The sequence below is a fragment of the Panthera uncia genome (assembly GCF_023721935.1).
Source record: "Panthera uncia isolate 11264 chromosome A1 unlocalized genomic scaffold, Puncia_PCG_1.0 HiC_scaffold_17, whole genome shotgun sequence".
In the NCBI taxonomy this organism is placed as follows: Eukaryota; Metazoa; Chordata; class Mammalia; order Carnivora; family Felidae; genus Panthera; species Panthera uncia.
The window spans coordinates 33625482-33638026 of NW_026057577.1; the positions used below are offsets into that span (position 1 = coordinate 33625482).

The 12545-nt window shown below is 40.8% G+C and overlaps 1 protein-coding gene across 2 annotated transcripts in view; it reads right to left on the reverse strand.

Moving 5' to 3' along the window:
* The window catches only part of DIAPH1 (diaphanous related formin 1), a 103748-nt gene extending 91694 nt beyond the window's left edge, over nt 1-12054 (reverse strand). The window contains exon 1 of one of the 2 annotated variants that reach the window (XM_049648525.1): nt 11784-12054. In XM_049648525.1, the coding sequence (XP_049504482.1) occupies nt 11784-11900 (117 nt within the window). In that variant the 5' untranslated portion in view covers nt 11901-12054. The remainder of the gene's footprint in view (nt 1-11783) is intronic. The other variant, XM_049648526.1, reaches the window with a different exon arrangement.
* Between the last annotated feature and the right edge of the window lie 491 nt (nt 12055-12545).

A 12545-nucleotide genomic window follows, 5' to 3' on the forward strand; every position in this document is an offset into this window, starting at 1 on the left:
AAGTAACATCATCCAATTCCCATATTCAAAATGCCCACCAGTATTTACTCTTCTCTAGTCATACTTTGCTTAAGCAAACACTCTGGCAGGGCACAATGAGAAAAGTTAGGGATGACAGGGGCACCTGGGTGGCTCAGTCAGTTAAGCCTTGCACTTCAGCTCAGGTCATGATCTCACAGTTTCTGAGTTCAATCCCAGCATCAGGCTCTCTGCTGTCAGCGCAGAGCCCGCTTTGGATCCTCTGTCTCCCCTCTCTCTGCACCTCCCCCACTCACTCTCAAAAATAAATAAACATTAAAAAAGAAGAAAAATTAGGGATGACAAAGCAATGTGAGAAAGAAAAATGAATAGTCTAAAAGCTAGCTCACCTAATTACATGACCTTGAGCAAATTAATACCTCCAGACCTCACCGGCCTCCTCATGTTAAGATGAGGAAGCTAGGTCAGAACATTCCTAGGGTCTCTTGAGACCTTAAAGACTGTGCTTAGTTACTACTGCTCTTTTTGAGGGCAGCTCCATGCCTGCTACTTGCCTGATAGTACATATCCTACAGTGGCTTCTCACCACTTCTTCTTGTGGTTTCAATCACAGGAAACAGACGTCACCCATGGGCCTAGAAGTAAGTAACGAATAAGCCCTGGCGGATGCAAAGAGCTGCCAACTAAGGCCAACTCCCATCTTTCTAAAATACAAGAATCAAGAAATCACTAGAGGCCTTTATGCCTGGGGAGCCCAACACACATCTTTCACAAAAACTAACAAAACTAAAATTATCTCTGGAGGTCCCATGCAAATATGATGAAATAATTTTAGAACAGTCTCAATCTACTTTGCTGCTATGGCCAAATGAAGAAACTGAAGAATAGCTATGTAGGAGTATAAGAGTGTAAGAAACAAACAAAAACAAAACAAAACAAAACAAAAAGGTCACTAGCACTTTTTGTGAAGACTTAGACATTTCCTAATGACTTAGAAGACTCCTCTTTGTCTTGTTTTCTCAACACTCTGTGTAAACCTTTCTGTAGCCCTGAAAGACCATGATACTAATAGATTAAAATAATATAGGGACTTACCAATTACTTGCTTTAAATGTTATGTTAACAATCCCTATAGCACTGGGCCAAATACTGCTCCCATTCGTCATGATATAAGTTGGCAGCCCTGAAGTATGTAAAATAATGCAGACATTTTTAGTCCTATAGACATGTTCCTTCATTAAACACAAAACTTGAAGATATTATATCTCTAGAGAATAATAATAAACTTTTCTCAACAGAGTTCTTCTGGTCAGGTACAGTTACATTAGAGCTTCTCTCTGCCTCAGTTACCTTGGTGAGAGAGGACTAAGGTTTCTGTCAATCTCCTACATTAGACCATAGAAACAGAGAACCTTGAAAATGATCCCAAGATTCCCAAGACTAACATTAAAAGTAAATACATAAAAGGATATTGCTAACATGAGTGAAATACCACCAAAGGGCTTAAGCACCTCACAAGCAAGATGGGAAATAAGATCCACCCAAAAAGATATCTCCTTCCCTTCCTCTCTATATTATATACTATAAGATAGGGGATATAACAGGCCTTGGAAGGCCATATATATATATATACACATGTTTATTTTCATTTACAAAAGACTAAAGAACCCTTCAAATAAGCATGCAATCAAAACCTATACTGCACTAAGGAACTTTTTTTATTTTTTAAGTTTATTTATTTTTGAGAGAGCAGGGATCGGGGGAGAGAAAGTGCACATACATGAGTCGGGGAGAGGCAGAGACAGGAGACAGAGAATCCCAAGGAGACTCCCCACTGTCAGTGCAAAGCCTGATGTGGGGCTTGAACTCACAAACCCAACTGTGAGATCATTACCTGAGCTGAAGTCAAGAGTCGGCCGCTTAACGAACTGAGCTACCCAGGAACCCCTGTACTAGGCAACTTTTAAGAAGTAGTAGGGTCTAAAGAGTTCTAATTGTTCCTACAATGGCATTTCCTACCTGAGTCCACTATTTAGCTATACAGCTTTGAGATCCAGCTGAGAATCATATTTTTTAAACCTAGCTTTATCTCCAAAAGTCTGAAAAGATGGGTGTGTTAAAATGGACAAGGATTGTAACTGAAACAAAATTAACTATCTAAATTCCATCGCAGTAGCAGATATGATTTGCTGGAACCTTAACACTTATCTATTCATGTTCTTGGATATGCTGATTTCCTGTCACCATAACACATTCACATGGCCAAAAACTGCATCAACATGCATCGTGACATACTACAAAACACTAATTTTCAATCCTGCCTTCTGCAGGTTTCTACAGAAAGAGAACCTATTTTATCCCTTAAAAGGAATAAAATAAACTCTATGAAGTAGTGTGCCTTTCTTAAATGATTTATGTCCCATATAAATACTCGACTGCTATAACTGGGCCATTTCTCTTTACCACAGACACACACTTGCACCTCTGAGCCTCTGTTCACACTGCTCCCCACACCATGAAATCTTCTCTACCAACCCGTGTATTTCCTTCCAAGGCTAGTCATATCCCCCATCTTCTATGAAGTTAACTAACACTGTCCACAATTCTATTCTGGATCATTATAGAATTGGGGATGTAAATACAGACCTTTGAAATCTTACATGCTAACTCTCTAATATTATAAGAAAAGAGTAAGAAAAGTGGAATGACTTGCCCAGAGTTCACAGGGTTAATTGTGGCAAAGTCAGACTAAACAGGAATATTTGGAAAGAATACTTCGATGGCAGTGGGAGATAGGGGTTCTAGTCCTAGGTCTAGCTATAAATGTAGACAGATCATTTTTCTAGGTTCATATTTCTTAATGCATAAAATAAAGGGTTTGAATGAAATAATTTTTAGCATCCTTTTAACCTCCAGCATTCTAAGATTCTGAAACCTAGGTCTTCTCTTAGTCCAGTAATCTTTCCACTCAATTCCTTCACTTCTCTGAAATCCCTTTTTTTTTAAAAAATGTTTATTTATTTATTTAGAGAGGGAGAGAGAGAATCCCAAGCAGGGTCCACACTGCCAGCGCAGAGCCCAATGAGGCTCAAACCCATGAACTGTGAGATCATGACCTGAGCCAAAACCAAGAGCACATGCTTAATCGAATGAGCCACCTAGGCACCCCTAAAATCCTACAGCTTTTAAACTCTTACGTTCATAGCCTCTGAGCTTTTCCTACCCATTCACCTATTAACATGACTGAGATTACAATCTATTAAAAAGCAAGGACTGAACCTGATAGGGCAACCACATGACTTGTTGATCTTTAGCCTTTTGGATCCAGAGTAGATCCATGCGAATTCAAACAAATAAGAGAAACTCTATTCTCTACTCTTTGCCAGCAGTCATACAGAAAATCCTAGTTCCAGGTACCTGGATCTTGGTGGCGATGTTTTAATTATTAACCACAGGCAAATAACTGCCAGGTCTAAAGAACAAACATCAGCAGGCCCCAGACTCTCAGAAGAAATCCTGGAGATATTAACCATTCACAATCCTTACAGTCAAGTTTCAGGGCTACAGAGAAAGGATTTTAAGAATACTACATGCTTATTCTAAAATATAGAAAAGGTAACTATGGGAAGCAGTCTAGCAACAGCTTCCTCCTTCCCATTTGTCACCACTACTTGCTGCTTTAATCAATTTAAACAACTCATACAACTGATAGCTGATGCTGTTAGAGCTATTTCATTTACATAGAAGGTTGCCTTTAAAAATAACAACTGGTGGGGTGCCTGGGTCGCTCAGTCGGTTAAGTGTCCGACTTCAGCTCAGGTCATGATCTCACAGTTTGTGAGTTCAAGCCCCATGTCCGGCTCTGTGCTGACAGCTCAGAGCCTGGAGCCTGATTCAGATTCTGTATCTCCCTCTCTCTCTGCCCCTCACCTGCTTGCTTGCTTGCTTACTCTTTCTCTCTCTCTCAAAAATAAATAAAACATTTAAAAAAATTAAAATAAAAAAATAATAACTGGCAACTTCTTAATAACTCATGAGCCAGAGCAAAGATTGGTTGTGATGCACTGAAATAGCTACTTCTTCATGTCTAAGAAAGGTTTAATTGTAATTCTTGCAATGATTTCAAAGTTTAAATCACTAAATGCAAAAAGCAGTTAGCTAGCCATTTAGCCACTGCACTTGGTCCATCTAAACCCAGTACTTCTTTCCCACCAAATGAACTGGAGGAGAGCCCAGTTTTAATAGACTACAGTCATCAAATGACTAAAGAGATGCCACCAACATTTTCTAGTAAATTCCTAGCAGTTAATACTCTTTTATACTAAAGGTGCAAAAACTGGACACTTGTAAAATGTCAGCACAAAGTGGTGAATAAATTTTTTTTTTAATAAGCCAGACTTCAGTCTGAATCCTAGTTTTTCAAGCTAAAGCAGGTTTCTTGATGTGAGTCTGTTTAATTACCTATAAAATTGGAATAACAACAGTACTTATTTTATAAGATTGAGTTAGAGATTAATGAGATAATGAATCTAAAGGTCTTTAGCACAGTGCTAGGGGTGTATAAGTATGCAACAAACCTTATTACTACTGCTACTGTTGTTGTTACTATTACTCCCTGTCCTTCCAGTCTGGAATGAATTCATCTTCCTACCTATCAAGATGAACACTGGAGCGCCTGGCTGGCTCAGTCGGAAGAGCATCTGACTCTTCATCTTGGGGTCGTGAGTTTGAGCCCCATGTTGGGTGTAAAGATTACTTAAATGAATAAATAAATTAAAACTTAAAAAAAAAAAGATGCTAAACATTCTTTAATATTTTTAGATAGAAGAATGGCACTATACACCCTGTAGCACAGGACATACAGGAGAACAAAAGCTTTCTACCACCACATATTAAGATGAAAATGACTCCAGGATAAATGGAATCTCAAAGGTCCCCAATCCTTAGTATCAGAAAGGTTCTGTCTTTGCCTACAAATGAAAATTTACCCCCCAAAAGCATAAGCAGGATATAATTAACATACCCACAGTGGAAAAGAGAACTTAAGAGCTACATCTATAAAATTTTTAAAAGAAAACAAGAAGAAAATCTTATGGGCTGTGATTTTAGCACAGATTTTTGAAATGACACAAAAAGCAAAAAGTTAAAAACTGGACTTCATCAAAGTTAAATACTTTTGTTTTTCATACCACAGTGTTAAAAAATAAAAAATGAAACGGCAAATCATAGGAGAAAGATGTATCTGCAAAACACATATCCAACAAATTACTTGCATATAGACTATAATAATAAAAAAATTTTAGGGAGAGCTGGGTGGCTCAGTCAGTTGTGCGTCTGACTTTGGCTCAGGTCATGAACTCACGGTTCATGGGTTCAAGACCACATTGGGTTTTCTGCTGTTAACATAGACCCTGCTTCCAATCCTGTCTCTCTGTCCCTCCCCACTTGCACTCTCTCTCTTTCTCTAAAATAAACATTAAAAAAAAATTTTTTTTTAATGGGAAAAAATCTGAACAGACACTTCAGTGAAGATACATAAATAGCAAATAAATAGTTGAAAAGATGCTCAACATCATTACACAAACGCAAATTAAAGTCACACTGAAGGACCATCACATACTCACTGAAATGGCTAATTTAAGACTGATCATACCAAGTGTCAGCAAGGAACTAGAACTCCTATATTGCTTGTGGGGATGTAAAATGGTACACTCACTTTGGAAAACAGTTTGGTGCTTTTTTAAAAAGTTAAACATAGGGGTGCCAGGGAGGATCAGCTAGGTAAGCATTCAACCAGCTCAGGTCATGATCTCACGGTTTGTACGTTGTAGCCCTGCATCGGGCTCTCTGCAGTTAGCATGGAACCAGCTCCAGATCCTCTGTTCCCACCTCCCCTCAAAAATAAATAAACTTAAAAAAAAAAATTAAACATAAGGCAGCTTTTTCTGAGATGTAAGCCCAAAACCAAGGTATACTCCTTGGTTTTCTGTGACCTGCAGGATCAAAGACAGTTTATAAATTATCTTCTGTTGGATCCTTAAAGCATGTTAAATCTTAGAAGAAAATGCAAACTCTATGCTTTCACACAGCAGTATTTCTAAAACAGGGAATAAATCACAGAATCAAAAATCCAGAACACCATCAATTCTACCTCTACCTGCTACCTTAAAATGTCAACTTCGCTACCACCTAGACTAAGGACCACTTAACCACCACCAAGGATGGAATATCCCATCTTCCATATAAGAATGCTTCCACGTAAGAATGCCAGGTGTTTCTCTCTTAATTCAGCTCCGTTATACTTATTCTCCTTTGTGTCCCCTTATCTGTTCCATCCCCATTCTCAGAGTAAAGAAATTTAAGCAAATATTTATAGGACAAATTGAAACTATGATTGTCAGAGAGCCAAGCAACACACAGCAGTTTCTTCAATCTTTTCCCTCTCAGTTACAGAGCTTCTAGTATATCCGTTCCCTTTATAAAATCTTTCTACTACTCTAGCTATTCCAAGATCCTGAAATTTACTAAAGGATACGTAGAATCCAAAATTTGTGCTTCTTCTGCATTCATTTATCCAACATCCACCCCATGGTCCCCTGATGTTTCCAAACTTCAAATGTAAGAAGAAACTACTGCACTGAGTGGGTGTTTGGGCTTGATGACATTTAAAGTCCCTTCCAACACTAAAATTTTAAGGCTACCCTTCATAGCAAGTTTTAATAATGAATGGAAGAATCTCAGAGCTGAAACAGCAATGATACACCCAGTTATCCTGTAATAGGTGGTAAAATTCATTGAAACACTGGTCCTAATACTTCTCTTTTCCAGTAATTCTTTGACTTTATTAAAAAGGGTTCCTTGGTTCTAATAGAATGTTTGGAGGGGGTTGTGGGGGGAAGGAAGGAAGGAAGGGAGGGAGAAAGAAAGAAGAGAGAAAGGAAAAAGAGAGGTGTAAAATGAGGTAAAATATGTTCCCAGTGTCTAAACATTCTTTCTTTTTCAATTTTAGCTTTGAAGCTTTATGAAATTTTAGTATTAACAGCTTTTACCGCTCCTGATTCATCAAAAGCCTGGCTGCCCAGGGAACTGGGCCCTGCCCCTACAGAAGCAGATAGGGAATAAAAACAAAGAAGGAGGGAGGATATTAACTGGGCAAGGGGAGAGGATGCTTGCCTTTGTCTTCCTTAACCCTAACTAGGGGCAAATACTCAAGGCTGCTTTGCTCATTAGCAAGAGGTAAATTCTTTCCTAAGGCTTTCAAACAAAAGTGAGTAAGAGGAAGGGCAACAAAATAAAGAAAAACACTTAAGTAATACAACACGTAGCTTGTTTCAAATAGGAATGCTTTTTGTAGTCATGAATGATTTCAAATGAAACATAAAATGGGAAAAACATACTATCTGAACACACAAACCTTTCCTCTACAATTACTACTATTTCTTGGTAATAAACATGATTTTAACCTGTACTTCTAAATCTTATGTGGTATAACCTTATCTTGTAAACCTCCATTACATTTCACTGAAAATGTTAATACTCTCCAAGAATAACTTGGCAATCCATTTATAAAATGGAGAGCCCCATGGGAGAGCAAAAGGTTATTCTATCATACAGGAAATAAAATTAGTCTATTCTGACCCATAGGAACATCAACAAACTTAAATCATTTCTCACTTATAACTATTTTCTTAGGTTTTATAATAAATATAATTTACATGTCATAAAATTTTCAGCTTTTTTTTTTTTTTTAATAAAAGTATCCCAACATTTACCAACTCTCTCAAGGCAGAGATTTTAATTCTGAGGGATTCCCTCGGTCTGACCTCTTGTCAGGGAGGATTTCCTTTGAGACAAGTAAATGTAACATGATCAAGTGGATCCTTGGGCTACCTCTTTAAAAACAAGGCAGGAAAAAGGGCAGCAATTTTTAAGGTATCATTCTGTTATCTCAAACATCTCACAAACATTCCTGTAGGCTCTCTTTCCAAACTAAGTAATCCCTTTGTTTATCATCTTAAAAAAAAAAAAAAAAAAATCACATGACTTTAGTATAAAGCTCTCCGTTTTCTGCAACTTTCTGGATCAAAGTTAATGTCTTAATAAGAGAGAAGCAGATATTTGCATAAACAACTCCACTTCTTTCATATTCTCTATCTTCCCTACTATCTAAAATTCTGCCTGGCATCCTTAACCTTTGACTGCTCTCCCTATGGACAGACGGACAGGGGTCTACAACCAAACATTTATACTTTCACTATCACTTTGTTTTTCACAAGGCATGAAACTCGCTTGGTGAAATTCAATACATTGACATCCAATATTAAACAAGATTTTAAAAATTATGTATCTTCTCTTCTCTCTAATCCCAAGCTAAAACTCACGTTTTACAGACTTATGCCTCTAGCTGAATCAGGAAGTAATATTCCTTTTTAGAATGCATCAACTTCTTGATTGTATAAAACATGGTGTTTATAAAATGCAGGAATACTCTGCAGCCTCCAACACCCTGGTTGTAATTACTACCTTTACACATATTTCAGCCAGCAGTTTATTTGACACCCAAATTCATCACCGCTGAAAAATCAGAAAACATTCTGTTCCTTTTGAATTTTTATTTTCCTTCATCCTAAAGACCTCTGCAAGGAACTGCAACAATGCTGGAGAAAGGATATGCTTATGGCCCAGGAGGAGAAAGATTCATGAAGAATCAGGAAATACCAGGCAGCCCAGCTTCAGCCACAAGTATCAGCATCTCTAACAACCCAATGTTTTTAAAAGGTGATTCCCAACCACTTTTTAAACTTCAACTCCATCTGCTTTCCACCCAAGATGTCTCAGAGGGTAAGAGTATCTTTGCCAATATGTAAGCTCTGCCTTCCATTCACTTGATCTATACTTAGAACCTGCATAAGCCTGGAAAGGTATGCAGCAGCTTAAAGAGATGAGAAACTCCTCAAATGCAAACAAATAACCTTCAGGCACACTAAGTCCAAACCAGTGGAGTTTTATAAAGTACATTCTTTTTTTTTTTTTTTTTTAATGTTTATTTTTGAAGGAGAGAGAACGAGCGCATGAGCAGAGAGAGGGGCAGAGAGAAAGGGAGACGCAGAATCCAAAGCAGGCTCCTGGCTCTGAGCTGTCAGCACAGTGCCTGACACGGGGCTCAAACCCACAGACAGGGAGATCAGGATCTGAGCCGAAGTTGGATGCCAACCGACTGAGCCAACCAGGTGCCCTTTTTTAAATTATTATTTTTTTAATGTTTATGTATTTTTGAAGGAGAGAGAAAGCACACAAGCAGGGAGAGGGGCAGAGAGAAAGGGAGACTTATAAAGTACATTCTTAATGGGATTCCAGAGAACACACACTCTAGCAAAGGTGGAGCAGGCAAAACAGTTCTTTTAGCTTGTAGTTCAAAAAACTAAGCCATGGCTAACAAAAGCACACCAGCAATCTTTCCCCCTCCACGCACCCACATATACACACAGACACAAAGACAAGTGGATTGCAATGCCCCTCCTGGTCTCTCACTGTCACAGAGTTCTCATAAAAAGAACAATGAGAGAATATTCTGATGCCTTGAGGTAAGTTACAGTTGGCAAGAAAGGGGTTAAGTAGCACTACTTTTCTGGAAACTTTCCAATCCCCTAGCTCTGAATGCAATTCTACTCACTACCAGTGCTACACATTTCTCTCTCTCTCTCTCTTTTTTTTTTAAACAGTTCAGCCGGTTAAGAGTTAACACCAACACCTCAGAAAGAAAAAGAGAACTTGGTTTGGCTCCACCCTCTGTAAAGCAAATACCAAAAACTCTGAGCCAAATCCACCCAGCATACACAAGACTCCATGGACATTCCAAAACACAGGTGAAAAAAAGTGAAGTTTCCTCAGGTATCTCAACTTCAATTCCCTTCACTTGTGAAACACGCAGGTATTAGGTAAAACAAAAGCACAAACAAAATTCTATTTAAGGACCTGAAAAACATTACAAGCCACAGAGTTCACTATACATCAGCAGGAATAGCTGGAATGTGGGTGAGGAAGGTCAAACAGTACCCATGGAAACAAGAGCAAAACAACAATAACAGATATATGTATGTTTATAATAAAAAAGGATTATAAGCCCCAGAATTTAATTCTTAGAAGGAAAGCTCTCTAACTAGAGTGTCAGTTACTATCCTAAACAAACATAAGGAAATGTTTCTTTAATCCCAGGGGGAGGGTCCTCACTACCATTAATTCTACATTTCTGGAAAAACAGATGTTCACCAGATTAAAAAAATAAATTAAAAAAAAAAAAAAAAAAAGAAGGCAGTTACTGACAGCCCATAAGTCACTGGAAAGGACAGTCTAGAAGCACCTGCCTTGCTAGAAATAGGTAGGAAGAGATGAGTCACTATTTTAATTCTGCTTAGTACTCTCCACATCTCAATCCTCTAGGTCCCAAAGCAACATTTTCTTCCTGTTTCCATCATTTTATCAGTTTTCTTCCCAAATTTGTGGGTTTGGATCAGAATACTAAAGGTTGGGGATAAAGGAGCAAAGAGTCAGAATCCATTTCGTTACTAGAAAGAGATACCGTGGTGGAGGCATAATCACCTGGAAGAAAAGACTAAATAATAAATAACTACAATTACAACTAGCAAACGATTATTAAGATCCAAGGCTATTTCCCTCTCTTGGATAGTGTCCCATATCTTTCAAAGCTTTTACAGTAAAAAGCAAACAAACAGCTCCCTGGAGAGAGGAGTAAACAAGATTTAATGTGGGCAAAGGTAATGAAATATGATAGTGTTACATGAATATCAGTATTCCTTCCAACTCAGATTGGAAGTCACTGGCACCTGAGGACAGCTATACTCTTGTACAGGTAGGAAAAAGGAAGTCACTAGCCTGTCACACAGGAGGTGGCATTAGAATTGAGATGGTTTTCATGGGAAACATAAAAAGCGATTCAATTACTCAAACTTCTTGGACTTGCAGCCTAACTTCCTCCCTATGAGGAAGGTTTAGCACCATCCTAAATCAAGAAAGGCATCATCATGAGAGAAGTTCTAACCCTCTGAAAAGTGATAAGCAACAGGGCAAAGAGGCAGGTTCTCGGGATGGAGAAATACTGGGAAACAAATTAACGTCATGCCCAATGACCATAGGACCTGGGCAGGAACCCATTCCTGCAATCACAAGGACAAACGTCCAGGGAAGGTAGAAGCCAAGTCAGGTAACATTCCAGAGGGGAAGGATTATCAGGTGACACCGGGCTGAGGGCCCAGAGCCGGGGCGAGGAGGGAGGAAAGTTAGCAGGTGAAAGGGATCAATCTTGAGAAGGAAGTGACCTTTAAGAGAAGCAAATAAGAGGATACAAAAAAAAAAAAAAAAAAGGGGGGGGGGGGGAGTTGTGGAAGGGTAATAAATAATGGACCCAGAAAAACATAGAGGACAAGATAGAGAAGGCGTGTGCGGGTAACAGAGGAAGAAGAAAGGAAGTGGGGCTGAGAAGGAAGAGATGGGGCTAAGACCCGCCGGGCTATGGGGGCGGAGGGCAGAGCGTACGGGCTGATGGGGTGAAAGAAGCCCCGAGGCTGCCGGGGCAAGAGCCGGGTGGGACTCCGGGGATTCCCGAGGTCCCGGAGGGGTAGGATGTCCGGCTGTGGAGCCCAGGACCGAGCAAACGGAGGAAAAGAGGCGCGGGGGCGGCTCCTTAGAGACGGGCGTACAGCCCTGGGGTCGGCTGCGGGGGTCACCGGGGACCGGAGGACGGTTACCGGGCTAGGCTGAAGGAACCGGGTGGGAGGGACACTCACAAATTTCTTGGATTTGCCGCCGTCGCCGCCCGCCGCAGGCAGTTCGTCCGGGCTCCGGCCCTTCTTTTTGTCCCGGGTCCCGCGGCCGGGACCCTGGCCCCCGCCGAGCGGCTCCATGTCCAGGTTCGCCCTGGCAGATGACCCCGCGCCTACGCCGCTCCCGCCGGGCAGCTCCCGCCGGGCAGCTCCCGACCGGCCGCCGCCGCCCAACAGCTCCCTCCTCAGCCCGCCGCCGCGCCCCGCCTCATTAGTATGCCGGGCTGCGCGCGCCTCATGAATATACAACGGCGACGCCTCGCTCCCGCCCGCCTGCCCCACTTCCGCCCGGACCAGCAGCTCCTACCAATGGGGGAAGTGAGGGGGTGGAGGGAAGGCGCGGAAGCAAGCTACCTGCCTGGCGGACCTAACCATTCGGACTCACGTGGGGGGAGGGGGGGGTGGAAATGGTGGTGAGTGGGCGGTGCAACTCTGCGGCCTCGACAGGGAATAGCGCCACCTGGCGGCCGGAGCGGCGCAGGCCTCCCCGCTCCCACACAGTGCCCACGTGGCTGTAAAGCCTATACCCTCTCACAGCCTAGACCAGGATCTTATCTAAACAAAAAATCAAATAAGAGATGTCATTTTGGCCGAAAATCCAGTGCGGGGCTTTCAAGGATAATACAGTTTTTTATGTGTGCAACATCAGTGGAGCACATGAAAAAATTTGAAAGCGGCAGTATTTATTGAAAGCTACGTGCCTAGAACAGAGAGTGGTCCAGAGCA